Genomic DNA, 17,333 nt, shown 5'->3' on the forward strand with positions numbered 1-17,333 from the left:
ATTATCATATTAACTTTTAATCTTCACCGGGTGGAAAAAATCAAATTCAGCATTGGTCATATTATAGAGTTGTTTAAGTCATTATCTTGTATAATTTTGTAAATGTACTGTATATTCAAAACGATAATTTTTAATAGGTTTCATTAAACAGGTTTTCTTAATTTACCACGACTGGTGCCTCCTCGCTGAAACATACAAACTGCCAGACTACCGAGGTTGGTGTTGCCATGATCGTGCACCCAGGATTGCAAGAAGAAGCCGTAATAACTGTTGTTTAATATATTTGACCATTTTTCATGAGGGCTACGGGCTAGCAATGGCAGGCTTAAAACTTAATTGACTGGTAGGAAGCCGTTTTAAAATATTTACATTATTTACAATATTTACATTCGATATTTGTATGCAGCAGTGCTTTGCACTGAATCAGACATACCAAACAGTCTAAGTTTTGATTAAGTAAATGACGATTTTTTTCCTATATGCAAGCAAGAAAACATCTACTTAAATAAGCTAAAGGTCAAATTCAAAGAAAGAATTTTTAAATCCAGCAAGTTTTTAAATATTTTTCACTGTAATTATTATTATTTTTGTCTACGACTATAATTTAGTGGAAACAAATAGGACCAATTTAACACATTTTGATTTTCTATGTTTATGTCAACTTTAGAACAGTGGATTAATGAAGAAATGTGTAGGTAGTTTATAGTAAACCACAAAGTAAAAATTATGTTAAATACATGTTAAATCATAGCTTTGGCACTTATGTGTGTGTGAGGTGTAAATTAATGTATGTGTATTGTTCAGAGGGCTGGCTGGTGGATGATGGGAAGAGGTGGTGGTGGCACAGGGGTGCAAAATTACTAAATACGGACATGTATGTATGTACTATTTACATATAGTATATACAAATATGTAAATACTCGAGTGCCGGCGGAGCAAGTACTTTTTGCGATTCTATGTTTATTGAAATTAAATTAGGCTATTGCCACTTACACGAATTTAATGAATGTAAATATAAGTCATTTGACAGGTGAGTGCCACGCGAAGTGGTGGGGGTCATGCAGCCAGTGCCAATCATTTGTGACAGGCCATTCCCCTCAGTGCCAAGCACTATTTTTATGTTACTGCAGTAATTTACTAAAAAATTAACACCTTCCTTAAAGATTAACATAATGGGACACTTTTTGCTTTATTATTTAGGGCAAGATACAGGCTACAAATTGGTATATATATTATTTTGACCATAAATTAAAACAAATTATTTATATATGTGCAAACAAAAATACAAAAACAAAAAACACATTTTTTTGTTCAAGATACAAAAAGTACTTATTTATTTTTGTTTTATGAGTTTTATGTGCCAATTTTATGTTCCCCATGTTAGTTGGAATACATGTACCAAGTTTCATAAAAATACATTTATATATAACTGAGTTTTGAATTTTTCTATATATTGCTGCAAAATGCTGAAAACCTGCCCCAACATGCACGCTTACTCTTGTTCGTGTAAAATATATTTTACTAGTTTTAAGAAATTAAATCAAGGTAGATTATACAACTGTTATTTATTTATTATGATTAGACTTAAATTAATTACTTTGAGCTTATTTCATTAGGCCCATTATACTAAATCCTTCAGATGAAATAACTGAGTGAGTGTTTTTATCATAAGAATGAATTAATGAATTTTCGGGGTCAGATTCCGTTATATGCCCCCAACGCTTAAACTTTTTTCAATGAACTTAGAACGTTATAAAACGATGTAATTGAGTTACAGAACTAACATTCCATCAATCAACAAGCATTTCCAGGTATGGCGATCGGTATTGTTGTCGCTGTTATCTTATCTTTCTCGAGAATCCAGATTATAGCAGGCCGCGCGGCATCACATGATTATTTAAGTTTAGGTTAGTTTAGTTAAATTAGCGTTGGGGGCATAATGTTAGTTCTGTTACTCAACTACATCGTGTTACAAAGTTCTAAGTTCATTGAAAAAAGTTTAAGCGTTGGGGGCATATAACGGAATCCGACCTATTTTCGATTACGGGCGACCTGTTCCTTTTACTCATTTCGGCAAATTATACCTTATTCAATAATGAAATTGAACTGAAATAATAAAAATAGGAAACTTTGAAAACATTAACCAAAATGTCAACACAGCCACACTAGACAGCTAGCAAAAACAACTGAACGTAAACAAAACGACTGCAGCGTGACAACAGGAGGTTCGCGCCACAGGCTTCAAGATATCAGCTACATAAAAATATTGTATACTATAAATACAACCTATCACTACGTGAATTATGTCATACATTTCTTGGGCTTTAATTTGATACGTTTTAAGATTTTATACGTCAATATTTAGCAACAGGATGACCAATATTGGAAAGGCCGATCTAGTCGGCCCTTGGCAATTTTCGTCAATACCATCGGGTCGATTACATCGGCCCTTGGCACTATGTGGAAACGTTGCTAGGCCGATTAAATCGGCCCTTGGCACTCAAAGGGTTAAACACATATGTGAAAGAAACGGCCAAATACAAAATAATTTAATCGTAAAAAGTGAGGGCTCTGTGGTGTAATGGTAGCACATTCACCCGGCAAGTGAGAGATCCGGGTTTGAGTCCCGGTGGAGCAAGTGCTTTTTGCGATTCAATGTTTATTGAAATTATATGTATATATATATATATATATATATATATATATATATACATATACACATACATATATATATATATATAACAATATGCCAACAATATCTTACACACACACACACACACACACACACACACACACACACACACACACACACACACACACACACACACACGCACACACACGCACGCACGCACGCACGCACGCACAAAAAATTCTTCTTCTTTTTACAATATTGTTTCTAACTAATTTCTAGTAGCATGAATACTATTTATTTTATAACCTTCCTTATAAATGTTTAAAATAAAAACTTCTGGCTGGTGGAAAAAAATTCAAATTGGAATTCAAGAAAGTCAAACTGTGTCTATTATCACTATCCATAGATAAGAAAGCTTTTGTATGATAGTGTAATCTGGTTATATGTTGTTTTATCATAACTTATTCCTTTCCAGGCTAAATTTTACAATCTTGGTATCTTTGTTTTATTAGAAAATAATCTTATAGTAGGTGAACTTCCAAACAAAGTACAAGGTACTTATACCATCCATTTGTGTAACTCTTATTTATCAAAAATATCACTTTAAAATCATTTTTTCTACTTTATTATTTTCTTCTACTGTGTAAATGTTGTACATTTAGTTTTTTATAAATGGTCTAAGAGATGAGAGCCAAGTTGCATAATACAAGCACAAAACATTGTTTTTCATTTAAGAGAAAGTTCCCCTGAGAAAGAAATTAGTTGTCACCCAGGCTAGTTTTATTGGCAATCAAAATGAGAGGGTCTCAAAAGAGTTCAAATGTGTTTGATAACTGTTTGCTCAATCACGTGTTTTTGGCTTGACACACTTAATACCGTCAGACACATCAGTTATGCCACAATCAGCCACCAAACAAAGAGACTTCATACAGTTGGCTGACATTGATTTAACTTTTATTTATGTCTGACAATTAGTTTTAATGTTTCAAGCTAAAATGTATTATTAGGTTTTGTATCCCTACAAAACTAGGCATATACTCATCTTTGTTTGGTGTTATGCAGGGGTGGCTTTATTTGTGTTTTGTGTGGCATCAATTCTTTGTGTTTCGTTTCAGTCACCAATTTCCACACAACGTTGTTGTGACTTTTGACTTCTGAATGTTTGATTCACATTTATTGATTTACTAATTTGATGCATGTCCAATGTTTACATTTGAATATGTTTACACATACTTGAATAGTCGTGTTTTCCATGTTTGTAACACACAAAGTTGGTGAATAACCAGATAAATTAAACAAGCAGGCCACAGTAAAGATCAGCAACAATTTTTCTACAAAATTTACAAACAATGGGGGTAATTGAAAAAACCATAGTAATTGTGATTCAAGGATAGTCTGTGAAAACCTATGATTTCTTTAACAGAGTTAGATTTCAGTGACAATTTCACTATATAAATTTTAATGGAATCAATAATGTTAACCTGCTTTTCATTTGGTTTTTATATAGCATTTTCAACTTAAAAATTCCTAAAAAAATAATATAGAGTTCAATGTTAAGAACATTGTCATTTACTTGTTTATATTACTCAATAATTAGTTTTTAACACACTGCTTGTATCATCAACATAAATGTTTTTATCTTTAAAACTTTCTTAATGTGTGTAATATAATTAAAAGCTAACAAGACTTGCACCATATTTATAATAGTAGGATGATTTAAAAAAATAATTTTTGTATCTATTCAGATAGATAAAAAAATAAGTTACAATCAGTTTTAAGTTGCAAATGTGCACAAACCTAATAAATAGCTCTTGGATAGGCTTACTCATACACTACTAACCTTATCAAATTTAGATGTTTATGTGTGTGTTTAAGATCAATATCGTGACTGTTCATTAACGAATAGATAAATATTAAAATTTCAAGGGTTTTATTTTATTATTTGAATTTAGGACTAAGAAGTCCTTCTGAACACGTTAACAAAAGTGCAACAACTATCTTATTGTGACAAGAACATCTGACAGCGAAAAAAACCACAATGATAGTAGAAGCAAAATTACAAAATATTTTTTAAATTTCCTTATAAAACCTTTTGTAAGTCTTAGTTCAGAGAACTGTAAATTAGAATATCATATCCAGATGACATGGCTATACTGATTTCTAAGTCATGTATGAGAGGGTGACAAAATAGCAGCTGGTTGCCTACCAAAGAACCGTTGTCTATAGATAGACATGCGTTCAATCTGTTGATCATACACATAACATAGCTACGGTGGGAAGGATTAGCTCAAAACAAATGTTGAGTTCAGCTCCATTTCACCTTCCACTTAATGCAGTGTCTGAATTAAATGAGAACACCTCTTCATCTAGATTACACTTGATTTTGTAGTCTAGGTGTGTCTCATGTAAAAACAATGTAAAGAGTTCATCTGGAGCTTCTTCGCCACTGACTTTTTTAGATCTCTTCAGACAGATGTAGCCTCCAGATTCCAGAGATCAAGTGTGAGACGTCGTCAAATTTCAGACGCTGAACTATGTGTTACACGAAATGGAGCTTAACTCAACATTCACATTGTTGGTAATTTCAGGGATTGTATTTCCTTGCCATATTTGTACTTGGTTCCATCTCTTCAATTTGGTTAATGATTTATTCCTACTTTTACTTGCGCGTGTTGGTAGATCAACTCTGTAAATTTGTATTTTTTACATTATTTTTTAAGTTTGTTTCAATTTCACAATTACACTGAACTATGTGTAAGGCAAATTTACTGCTCAAGCATTTTACATTTTATACAAATTGTATATTTTTCTAACTATACCAAAGGTTAAACTAAAGTCCAACAGGATAAAAATGACTAAAGAACCACCAATACCAGGAAGGTGAGTAACTGGCAAGAACAGGATCACTAAGCCACCAAATCACCAAATTGATTGCTCTATTTAGTTATCTTAGATAGGCATCCTTATATTAGATAACCATTTTAGACTCATTACAGCATTATTAACACTCATTGAGGTTAACTTCCATTATAAAAGTTATAAAGAAGGACTTGATTGCAATGACAGGGTTACCACTCAATCTTAATCATTAAATTCACGGTTCTTTCACGGTTTTTACGGTAAAAAATAGTAATTTCACGGTCGATAGATTATATAAACATTACAAATAACAATAGAAAAAATTGTGTGTTTGACACGGAGTGGCTGATTTCAGTATCTAGCGCGACAACAAGCCACTAGTGCGTGTAGTGGCCTAAGCCTCAGCACTCCAGCAACCGTTGCCGGTTCTTGAATCTCAACTCAGCTTGAGTACAGTTGTGTTTCGTTTCTCAAATGCAGCTCTCTCTTATCTTACTAAAGATGTCGACGATTTGAACAGAAATGGACGGATGCATTTACAAAATGGGCATTGATTTTTAGATCTTGGGTACGACACAAGAAGGGGGCGGTATGCGTCCAACGGTATAGTTTGCTAAATAATGATAATAAAATGGAGATGAAATTTCCCACTTGTATCATACAGAGCTCTTACTATTAATCGGCCCATAGGAGCGGTTCACACGAGCGAGAATTGCACAAGCTTAATCACAACAACCCACGACAATCGGTCCTACCGCGATTTCACACAGGCCACAAAACGCCGTCGAAAGACTGATAAAAGCTTTTGGCTGTGGCAGCAATATTGCAGGACCCTTTCAGGCGGCCAAGACCAGTTTCGGCATTTTACTGTGACTCAAGTTCCCCTTCTCTCATTCAGCAGTAGTATCTTCATGAAACAGCATCAATGATGAATATTTTTTATTTATTCTAATGCTCCCCTGTTTCATGATTTAAGGCAACACAGGAGAGACTGAAAAGTGCCAACACAGTTTAGAGTTTATTCCATCTTGAGTTCCAGGTTTCTATCAAGACAGCTTTACCTAATGCTACTGCACTCAAAGGTTCGGGAAGTCCGAATTTTTAACCCTTTGCACGCCATAAGCGAGTTATTTCGCATGCATTAAAGTCCGTACAGTGCCCATAGCGAGTTATATCGCGAACTACATTTTACAACATTAGATAGTTTAATAGTTGTCGAATTTGCCGCTAGATGGCAGAGAAAGTCACTTTTGCTGCCTAGTGCATTAGCTAATGTGCCAACTGAACGTTTGAGGAGTATCGATCGGTAACAGCTGTTTCTTTCTATTCACGTTTGTTTCCCGTACTTCTCGAAACGCCCAAAGCGATTATACTCGCCGCCATTTCGTGAAGCGCCGCCATTTCGTGAAGTCCTATGTCTCACTGACAGTTTATGTTTTACAGTTTTATTATTAGTTTATATTACGTTTAGTGCTTGTGAACTATTAAAATTATTACTATAGTAATAACTATTATTTATTATTTTGACGTAACTTGTGAATATATTGCCATAATTATGGCTAACGCAGACGATCCGGACTTTGACGATTTCGTTCTTGGGGTTACATACTTTGGACGATTATTCGTAAAAAAAAAAACAGAAAACAGTTTGTAAGATATTTTTTTACTGTTTTCCAAAATGTGTATTTATTTACTTATCACACATCATATCTACTTCATGTACCGGTATACGTTTGTAAAAATTATACAGTTTTATCAAAATAACGTTTTCATTCATTTCATACCTACTGGTACTTAAAATATCTATATTTCGTTTAAAAAAATGCCCATAAAAGCATTTCATGGTTTTTTATTCTTTAAATCAATTACTTAAACAAATAAAAAAATGGCTTTACAGTTTTCAAAAAATTTAAATATTCAGTAATTTGGCGCTAGGGCAAAACATATACGTAATTACTTGGCGTGCAAAGGGTTAAAACTTATTACCAAATGTCTGAAAAATCATTCAACAAACAAGTGTGGAATATTAACTCGTTTCTTGATTCCACAACAAAGGATTACATTCTACTTCTATTATAAACTACATATTATATATAATATAAGCGTACAAAGTTTAAGTCATACATTTTTAACATGGAAGCACCATGATCACAAACAACCGCCCACCAATACAGGATCGCAGCCGACAGCGGCGACATAGTACATATGCAGGAGCATTGCAAGGATTCAGACGGGCTGCCAGCCGATCGCCGATAGTGGCGGACGCTCCACTCTTCTTGTAATATGAATGCTGGTGTGTTCATCTTAGAACCGTTTGTAAAAGAAATTATTAACAATCTGAATAATCATGGACATCAAAATTATTAATGTTCTGTAGCAATATATATTATTACAATTATTGATTGTCCGCTAAAATAAATAATCATTTTTATATTATTTTTATATAAACATAAAATTTTGAATATCATAACTGATAATGCAGCACTAAAATGTAGAAAACTACTAAATAAAAATTGACATGTTTTGAAAACTGAAAACAGTAAATAATTACTCCTGCAGTGAAGTAGAATTGTAAACCCATTAAAATTGTACTTAAAATGTATAAAGGTGAATGTTAAAACAACAAATATTTATAAAAAACAAAAAGGTAGGACTCATAGTTGATGATTATTCATGTAGGCTATATACATTATTTTATTTCTTATCATAGACTGGTAGGTCTCATGGTGCTTCCGGGGTGCGCAAAAGGCCCTTGAGGCTTAAGTGCATGGCAGTAGGCCGCCTCATAGACGAAGAAGATACTATTAAATCGGATTGAAGTACGAGAAATTAATTTACCGTTTTAGTCAATCAAAAAGAGTAGTTGGATTTTTATTAATTTATTTATTCATATGTTACGCTAGAATAAAGCAAGAAGTTTATATTTAAGTAATATTCTTTTAACAGCATACACAACATTTTATCACGCGAATTAGTACTGAAATTTACGTGTAATTTGACATGCTCCCCTTATTAAAATAACCAAATCATTATTAAATGCACATTTCTTGCCATGCAAAACTACTAACACTGGTGAGAAAATCTACTTATAAAGTACTATAATTGTAAAATAAATAACAATAATAAATTGTTAGATAAACAATTACTCATAAGTATGGGTATATGTTAAAACCTATTCTAAGGTGATCTATCTGATTATAAGTGATAAAACAATCCAATAAAAATAAATAAAAGTTTTGATTTTGTGGTTAGTCCAGAGATATCATATGTAATAATGCAAATAAAAAACGGTAAAACATTTACATTATAGTGTACAAAGTCGTCAAATGTTTATACGTAATTGAACATCTATCGAATCCTCTCAAACCGAATCCAACAAGATCCATATTCGAGAAAATTTTAACGTCCACAAAGTTTGCCGATCAAATGCGACAACTAGTAGCCAGTGTGAACTGTTGGATGCTCCCCCAAACACTACTATGTCCCCGGGACTGCAAAACGCCAGTCAACTGCGATCTAGTAGTAGTGGCAGTTGTTTACAATCGTCGCTCCTACACGCAGCGGTCAACCAGCTGAGTCGTGATTGTGTTGATTCATTTAATAGCAAGTTGTAGAGACTTTCATGGCCCATACATTAAATTCACGGCTTGGTGAACGAAATTTACGGCTTATTCCCGGTTTTCACAGTCGAGTAGAGGCCCTGAATGAAGACTTGGAATACAGATTTATTTGAACAGAATTAATCACTTATCCTTACCTGTGTCATAACAGTGGCATGCTCTCCCACTCCCGGTAAAGGCGGCTCGTCTCCCACTTGGAAATCCATGTACACCAGCTTGTGACTGAATGTCGAGAACTCGTTGCTGAAGCAGACAGCATATGTGCCCTCCTTCACGGTCGTAAACGTATGGGAATCAAACTGAGACTTGACTTGTCTGTAGATTATTTCTCTGGTAGGGTCCTCAAGGATGACATCTACATCATAGGAGCCTCCCGTTACCACCTGTCACAAATAAACGATTTTACCAAATGTGCTCCTGTTATAAATTAAAGCACCCATTAGAGTAATTTATAAGGCACTGACTCAAACAAATAAAATTCATTCATTTTCAACCTTCAGATGCTATGAATGAAATTAGATTTTTATCATACTGCACACATAACAGCTGTTTTTTATTCTTAGGTTCGCCATGAAGTCATTATTTATCATTAACTCTTACAAGGGAGACTTTAAAAACCAGCTATCGCAAAATTTATTGTTTCAGTACGCTAACCTCAAACTTTGTTAATGTTTCAGTACGAGTGAATAACAGCTGTTTTTTATATATAAACTTGACAGTATGACTATGTTGAGTTATTATGTAGCAGAAATGAAGTAAAACATTATAAATAAAATTTGTTAATCACTCGGAGTAAACAAATGTTTTCCCGAATCAAAGGTGCCTATCCAGTCAGTCAATGATATTGGCTCAAAAGAGACCTACCTTATTCAGTTTGTTCTAACATTTTTAAACATTTTTTTTCTATTAATTTCTTTAATAGACATATTAAGGAAATGATTTATATAATAACAGTAATGTTTCTGAATTTCTTTAAAAGGCTAAGAATCTGAAAATTTCTGCTAAATTATAGCTTTGGTTTTAATTGTTGAATCTATTTTTAGAGTAATAGGAACGCACTACTGTAAACACAATTATACAAGGCATGTGTTTTACATAAGTACCATTAGATATATAAAAAAAAATCAAGTAAACTTTTTGTAACAATTTTATTTTGATATGAAACCCCATAACTCTTTCATCCACTTTTCCACATAATTGCCATCAATATTAAGACACTTGTCATATTTAAAATCAACCTTTTGTATACTGTCTTCATAGAAGATTGTCACCAGAATTAACAGACTGTAACACAATCATTTTGACGCTATTGTTGTTTCAACACTGTCCTTCTAATTGTATATGCTTCTTCTAATGTAAAAACAAATGCTAATCTCTCAGCATTAAATTGGGGCTGTTTGGGGGATTATCAAATTGTTTCAAGTAAAATGCTGTGTAATAGAGCAAAACATGTTTCTCGATTAAAACGTCATAAAGAACACTTCTTTAAACCTAAATAAAGTTTTGACGCCAAAAATATTGTGAAATGTCTCTTTATTTTCGCTTTATCATTAAATTTCTGCAACAATTCATAGGTGATCATTGAGGGTTGTCCACTGCATTTCTCATAATGAACATTGTTTGGAACATCTTTTAAAGTTCTTACCTATTTGAATGACATTCCATCACTCATAATATTGTCCATTCACTTCAAAATTCTGTCAATGAATTTCAATTGCTTTCACGCTTTTAACACCAAGAAAATAAACAGCACGTACTTCACAGCCGATGGATTATCAATTGATGTGACATTTGAAATATGCATTAGCAGATGTAAAAACAATCGATTTGTGTCATGATTGTGTCTATGGTTTGCTAACAAACTAAGGCAGACAGTGCACAAGTACATGATATCAACAGTAGGGCTACAGCAGCTGAATTTCAAAATGGTACTTATTTAAAAAAACATACCTTGTACATACTTTATAATCTATTACAGTTTTAGTTTCTGTTTACAAATTCCACGAGTAAGATTAAGGATAACTCAACCTATTTTATTGTTTACTGTTTTATTATTTACATTCCGTAGTTTCTTTAATATTACACTTTCAACATACAAGTTGGGTTTAGGGATTTTATGGAAATGGGTAACTGATGGCAGAGCTCAACTATTACCCATGCTCTACCTACACTTGGGAAATTGCCTATATTGCTATGTTTATTCTTTAACCAAGAATTATTTATTAATGTAAATATTTTTCTTCAAAACACTTCTACAAAATTAAAAAACCTATCAAAAGCTGTATTTTTATTCTAAGACTTACATTAGGCCTTATCTCAGGAACATGCACTAAAGATCTGCATCAACCTATAGGCTATTGATTGTATATTATAAAGGTCTGGAGGCATAACGTAAGAATAAAAATTTTTGTATGTGTAAAATTTATCAAATAACACAATAAAATTTAAAGTAACAAAAGTATTATATAGCAGCTGAGCTCAGCAGACCTAAGCAATATGCTATATTTGGCCTGTGAGAGACGAGGAACTACCAATGCTTTAAATGTTAGATGACAATACAATTGGTTGATTGGTTCAAGAAAATATTAATGATTATTTATCGATATTCTGGCAATAAATAGCTATTTATTTTATCTAAGCTCTTCAATCTCGTTTAAAGAATACATCACTTTTAATTAGGCAGGATTAGTCAATGTACCGATAAAACAGAATGTTTGGGTATTTTCATTTTGATTGAAATACTTAAGTTGACAGGGTTATCTGAGTGGTATGAATTTGGATTTCGTCAGAAATTACAAGGACAGTAGTAGTTAAGTACAGTCAAGCCTTTCAAACTTAATACACATTTAGACTACAACTTGACAGACACATTTAATCTAAAATTTCAGTGATTATAAATATACTTTTACAAATTACATATCACTGATGCAATTTGCTGTATCTGTTGAGTATACATTAGAATATCAAACTTAGTTGTTACTTTGATACATGTATAGCTTACCACTTTAGAGTAACGTGTGTGATCTATTATCATATACACCTATAATAAATAAGTTCAAGATCAAAGAGAGTAACAATGAAAGACTAATGGGAAAATTTTGGAGGCTGCATAACTATCCTCCTTATGTTACTTGGCAAATTGATGCTTTATATCACATCAGCCTGTATATAGCCATAACAGACAAGTTTATATTAACAACTACTTTGCTACAAAATCTGCAGATCGAAAATATAAACAATGTGTGTGGCTGACAAAAATAAATAAATTAGAAAATTGAGAAGTCATCCTGAGAAAGATTGTTCTCACTCATAAATAATACAAATCTTAATCTCAGAATAACTAATAGAAGTTTTAATCAAATATTGTTGATTTTATAATTTGTTAAATACACACTGCCAAGACCTTTGCTGGGTTACTAATTTGAAATTGGTACCTTAAAAGTATTTCAAGACTTGAAACTAAAATTAAACATCCCACAACACAGTGTCCTCAATATTCCAATGTGTCCTGCTTTTACAATGCAAAAGTTGTGTACAGTGTACTTCACTATAGAACACATATCAATAACTATATCAACTAGTAATCTCCTTTAATAAAAAAAAATGTTTCAAATTGAGTTTCAAGCTCAAAAAATCATACAAGCAAGTCTTAGCCTGTAAATTTGATTCTTTTCCTATTTGTATTTTTATCTGCTTTTATTCTTTAGTCTAGGTCTTTTATACTGATCACCCGTGTGTCTGGTTCAAACAGCTGTTTCTGTTTATAGAGAGACAAGACATTTATTCAAATTATCTAGACTGTATTAAGTAAGTAGTAAGTAGTTATTTAATTTTAACTGAACATCGTACATAAGTTACACAGTATCAGTCATCATCCTGCACACATAACAGCACCAAGGAAAACAAAACTTTATTGTAGGCCTACAGTAAAATACATGGTATATAATGTATCACATTCATGAACCACTGCGGCCTACCTCATCCAACTGCAACTGGCTAAGTCCAATCCTGCTTTTCCAGTCTGCCAAACTGAGCATTGCCAAATGTACTTAAATACTATGATTGACCCGGCCTGATCAGTCCTTGCTACATCATTGTAGTGATGTAATAACGAGTTGTATCATTATTTAGACTTCAATATCATTTTATGGTATTATCACAGATTCAGGTCTCTGATGGAGTGGTCAAATTGATCAGTTTTGTTATAAGCTTGAAAGAGCACTATACTGCTTGAGAAGTAAATCTGATGTTTTCAATAGAACTATAAGGGCAGTTTAAATTGTACACCTGCATCCTATTATCAATGATAGGCTTGTGTTTTGTGGTAACGTGGCTGATGCTTCTTTGAAAAAAAGGTTTTATCCTACTAAGTTGACCTTTCAAGAGTAAGCTGCTTGAAGGACAGTGAAACCTGTAGTTAGGTAATTTTTTTGTACCAGTGAATGATTCTCGAGTCTCTTTTCAAATTTTTATTTTAATAACCCACATGTTTCCTAGTCATACTCATTTATACAGTGTGATAGAAAAATCCTGATCAATCAAACTTTGTACTATTGTGTCCCATGAAGGTGTAATGGCCACCAGATTAGTGGGGCATAGTCAACATCAGCTAATTTGAATAAAATTTTGCATACACAATATAAATACATTGAAAAATTTATGTTCAAAATGGTAGCTGTTGACAACAATGGATAGTTTCAACAATAACAACCATGGGCATTAAACTGTTTCATTATGTTAAGAGATTTTTATTATTATTATTTTTCATTTTATGGCTTACAAAACTTATGTTTATGATCAAAACACATTTCATATCCTACAAAAAGAAGTTATAGGATATTAAACCTGGCTGCCACTGCACATTGTGTAGTGTATAGCTAAACCCAACATAAGGCATTCTGTCCAGAAGAATGAAGTACTTCTTTTGTGATAAGAAGGTTGCGATAATCTCAAGAGACACTAGGATAACAATACTAATTGTAAGTACGTAAGGTTCGTACTAGCCAACTTTCAGTGCAGCATTTAATGTTATCTGCTATCAGGAGTAATGAAGAGATGTAATGCTATTTTCATAAATGAAGAGAAACTTAACAATTGAAAACATCAAAATTTTAATAAGGATGAATTGATGACCAAATCAACGATGTCAACCTATAGCCTAGTAAATACATCATGATTCCCAGAAGGTAGAAAATGTTATGAACTTGGTTAGAAATATAGCAAGACCCAGGCCTATTCTTAAGCCTACTAGGAATCATAAGATCCTACAATTCCACAGGTAGATGTTAACATGTTCACCACAGTAAAACACAGGCCATATAGCCTATATTTGACGATGAGCCCTAATGAGTTAATTGCGATATTAAAAATCTTTTGTTCATTAAGCATGCTTTTGATACTTAGGCTAAGGAGCCAAGGCTCTTAGTTACAAGTGCCATTACTTTCATAAAAACTACATATAAATTAGGCATATGATACTAGCCTATAAAAATTACATTCAGTTAATTAACCACAAAATAAGAAAATAAAATAGGCATTTTAATAAGAAACATAAAATTGAAAAACGAGTTCTAGTTGAAAGCTTATCTCTTTCCAATATCAAGGTGAGTAAGCCCTAGCCTATGGCTAACTTTGTTGAGGCTAGGTGTACCCAGTATAGATCTTCTTTTAACAATAAAGACATCTTCATTAATCATAGTATTATAAAACTAGCTAATAAATATGGAAATAAAAAGTAGAACCTGGAATTCCAAAGTTACTGTTGTGTTGAGTTTGATATCTTCATAAAAACAGTCTTTGGCGTTATCAAGCAATTCGAAGGTTAGCTCTACTCCAGCGGCTATTTGAAAACATGCCAAAATTACTGTAAGTACAACCCATTTGGTCCAACTACCCATCATAACACTATCACAATGACTGGATGTTTGTGTGAAAACTAAATTCATAAAATAAAAACGTAAAATTCACTTCATTAGACAACTTCACAATTGCCTCAAATAAATAGCCCTCTAGTAGAATGACAGTGTAACCATTCAACAGCGACAGCCATAACGTGGCCGGAAATTCATGAACAGCTGATTAATACACGTTAAGGAAAATAGTCAGCCAACATATTATGTAATGTAATGAAACCATAACAAAGTACATTTTTGTAATAAATACAAAAATGATGGCATAATATATAATGCGTCTATTAGGAAAACTTTAACACTGTTTTTAACCTAACTCATAACCCAAAAAATTGTTTTATTTTTCGTGGAAGGATAATAGCTAAAGGAAGAGAAGCTTTCTTACCATGTGCTCTAGACAGTGGGACAGGTAATAATGCCCAATTCGGAAAACTGGATTAGGAGATGACATCATAAGTACCACGTGAACATACTTACAATTACCAATTTAATTTATAACAACATAAAAGGCATGCACCCCTTACCAAATATTTGTACTAACTGTTTTTAATTATTCAAAATTACGAATCAAAATAGGAAGTGCCTTGTAGCCCCGCTTGTGTTTTTTTTAGTTTCGTTAAATTTCCATTTGATAATTTTGGGATTATTGTAGATTGTGCTTCTTAGCCGGATACGAAACGGTAAAGTTAAAATCAAAATGTCTAATTAATTTTCTTCTTGAGGTTATTTCCGTCAATAACAAACCAATAGAATTTGCATTTATATTATGCTTTTACACATTTGGCTAAAAGAAACTTATTCATAAATAAATCTCCATCCAGTGTATGATAAACCGGGTTTAGTTGTACAATTAAATCATAATATAGATTCGTGTGACATTAAAACTAGATGTTAAAACCCGAATTTGGTGTAAAATGTCCTCATACATGATTTAAATAAATTTGTATTAAAACGTAATAATAAATGTTGTGTTTTCGCACTTGAACATTTTATCCCATTTTATAACATCTTTTCCAACAATTATGATATCAAACATTCTAAGACAATGTTAAATAATACCACAGACTAAAGATATCTCTATAAAAATATATTGAGTCTGTAATAATTCTATCGGATTTTGCCAGGTATTTGGAAACTCTGACTAGACGAATGCCTTACATAAAAACCAATATTATATCTTTGTCTTGTAATGTTATAATGGCGATAGTAAAATTAGCTTAATCTATTTCCGAAAATAAATGTCATCGATCCTAATCCAACTACCAGTTTACAAATAATGCAATTATTGTCGAAAAGACTGATTCAATGCAAATGTTGAGTTTAGCTCCAGTTCATCTTCCTCTTACGTGCAGCAAATTTCCTCTTAATAGAATCTTATGCTGCCACAGACCTGACTGCTGAAATCTGAAGTCATGTTCGTCTGAAGAGATCCAAAATAAATAGTCGGTGATAAATCTCCCCTTCCATGCATAGCTGCATTATGTGTAGAGAGACTCGGTTTCTCCAACGTGCTTTGGGACCGTATCAGTTAACATCGTGGTGCACTCAGTTGTGCACCTGATGAGGCAATGCGAATACTTCTTTACCAAGATTACACTACTCTTTTGTGGTCTGGGTGTATCTAATGTCGAAAGGGTGCGGGGGAGGTTCGTTCGAGCTTCTTCGTTCTTTGTCGCCACTATTTTTTGAATCCTCTCAGACGAACATGACTTTAGATTTCAGGAGTCAAGTCTGCTACAGCACTAGATTCGAGAGGAAACAATTAAGAGAAAGGTTAACTGGAATTAAACTCAACATTTGTACCAATTTATATTCCTCTAACTATATACAGGCAGGATAGTATTTAGGCACGTGTTTTGTTTGCTTATTCACAGGGCAGCAAGGTTCGGGGAACGGCAAAATATTTAATTTTTTTAACATGAAAAATAAAAATTTACATAAATTAAAATAATTATAATACTCTATTGCATTACTGATGAATCGTGTCATAAAATTGTGAGCCTATCGCTCTACTATTCTCGGATCAAAAAGTATAAGTTTAAACATTAATCATGAACTAATGGGTAGAGATACAATATCAGGAGTTACACTAAAATTTAACTTGTTTATTTATGATTTTAAGCATATAAATATAATAATCCACGAACAATAAGTTTTACTTTTTATTTTGGTAACACGATTAAAGGTAACTGTTTGTTTCCTTTTTTTACCAGTTTGAAACCAGAAACTGAGTTTCGTAACTCGGAAACTTGTGATCCGATTGAGAACAAATCTTTATAAAAGATGGTACAAAATGTATGTTTGAACTGTGTA

General features: G+C 32.8%; 1 protein-coding gene across 1 annotated transcript in view; it reads right to left on the reverse strand.

The window, feature by feature from the left end:
- LOC124369747 (transmembrane emp24 domain-containing protein 7) overlaps positions 1–15,158 on the reverse strand; it is a 31,976-nt gene extending 16,818 nt beyond the window's left edge. The window contains exons 1-2 of the mRNA XM_046827818.1: positions 14,853–15,158; positions 9,249–9,494 (exon numbers count right to left, since the gene is read on the reverse strand). Coding sequence (XP_046683774.1) covers positions 9,249–9,494; positions 14,853–15,056 — 450 coding nt within the window. The 5' untranslated portion in view covers positions 15,057–15,158. The remainder of the gene's footprint in view (positions 1–9,248; positions 9,495–14,852) is intronic.
- Between the last annotated feature and the right edge of the window lie 2,175 nt (positions 15,159–17,333).

This window comes from Homalodisca vitripennis, chromosome X, assembly GCF_021130785.1.
Source record: "Homalodisca vitripennis isolate AUS2020 chromosome X, UT_GWSS_2.1, whole genome shotgun sequence".
Classification (NCBI taxonomy): domain Eukaryota; kingdom Metazoa; phylum Arthropoda; class Insecta; order Hemiptera; family Cicadellidae; genus Homalodisca; species Homalodisca vitripennis.